The sequence below is a fragment of the Eurypyga helias genome, unplaced genomic scaffold (genome assembly GCF_000690775.1).
Source record: "Eurypyga helias isolate BGI_N326 unplaced genomic scaffold, ASM69077v1 C15391079, whole genome shotgun sequence".
NCBI lineage: Eukaryota > Metazoa > Chordata > Aves > Eurypygiformes > Eurypygidae > Eurypyga > Eurypyga helias.
Genome location: NW_010283084.1, coordinates 1 through 719, shown reverse-complemented (window position 1 = coordinate 719; position 719 = coordinate 1). Strand labels below are relative to the sequence as shown.

The following is a 719-nucleotide window of genomic DNA, read 5'->3' as shown; positions in this document are numbered from 1 at the left end:
CTGAAAATGCCCTAAGAGAGAAGAGTTTAAGCATACAGAACTTTAGCCTGGTTATCTCCCTGTACAGAGAGAACCATGCAGAGATTTGATGCTACTCACATCTCAAGACACAAATTTCACACAAAGTCACGGGGCAAAGTCAAAGTTTATTAGACAAGACTTATCTCCCTCTTAACATCCTTCGAGTCATGCGGAAAAGCTTAGCAACAGCAGGTTGATAATACAGCGAGGGAACCATCTCCTTATAAACTTGATTATTTGTCGTTTTCATAGTCAGCGGGGTTTTTCCTCTTCTGCCTCTCAAACTCTTCCGTCCCCCAGGAATAAATGAGATAAGCTCCCAGGAAGGCTGCAATTAAAAGGAGACACAAGCCACGCTGTTTGACTGACCTGGACCAGCAGCCTTCTGTGACAGCGTTACACAAGCCCATCGCTACACAGACGCCTGCCCCGGGCTTCCCCCAACCCCAAACTCAGGACAAAATGGACTTTTATCCCTCAGGCCGCGCTTGAGGCATCTCCCACCGTACTCACGGGGCGCCACTTTGAAGACGCTGGAGCTGAAACGCCGCCAGATGTTGGGCAGCCCGTGCGAGAAGACGTTGGGGAAAGCTCGCTGCTCGAAGGGAGAAAGGCTGTAGGTGATGACATGGCGAACTCGCGCCAGGTTACCGAAGTGAAGGCCCATGGCGCCGCGGTGTCACCTTCGCCGCTGAGGC

At 51.5% G+C, this 719-nt stretch overlaps 1 protein-coding gene across 1 annotated transcript; it reads right to left on the bottom strand.

Moving 5' to 3' along the window:
- Positions 1–254: 254 nt before the first annotated feature.
- On the bottom strand, positions 255–688 carry LOC104503077 (cytochrome b-c1 complex subunit 8). Its single transcript, XM_010160005.1, has 2 exons — positions 535–688; positions 255–349 (listed from the first exon to the last, which is right to left on the bottom strand). The coding sequence occupies exons 1-2, from the start codon at positions 686–688 to the stop codon at positions 255–257; spliced, it is 249 nt and encodes an 82-aa protein (XP_010158307.1).
- Between the last annotated feature and the right edge of the window lie 31 nt (positions 689–719).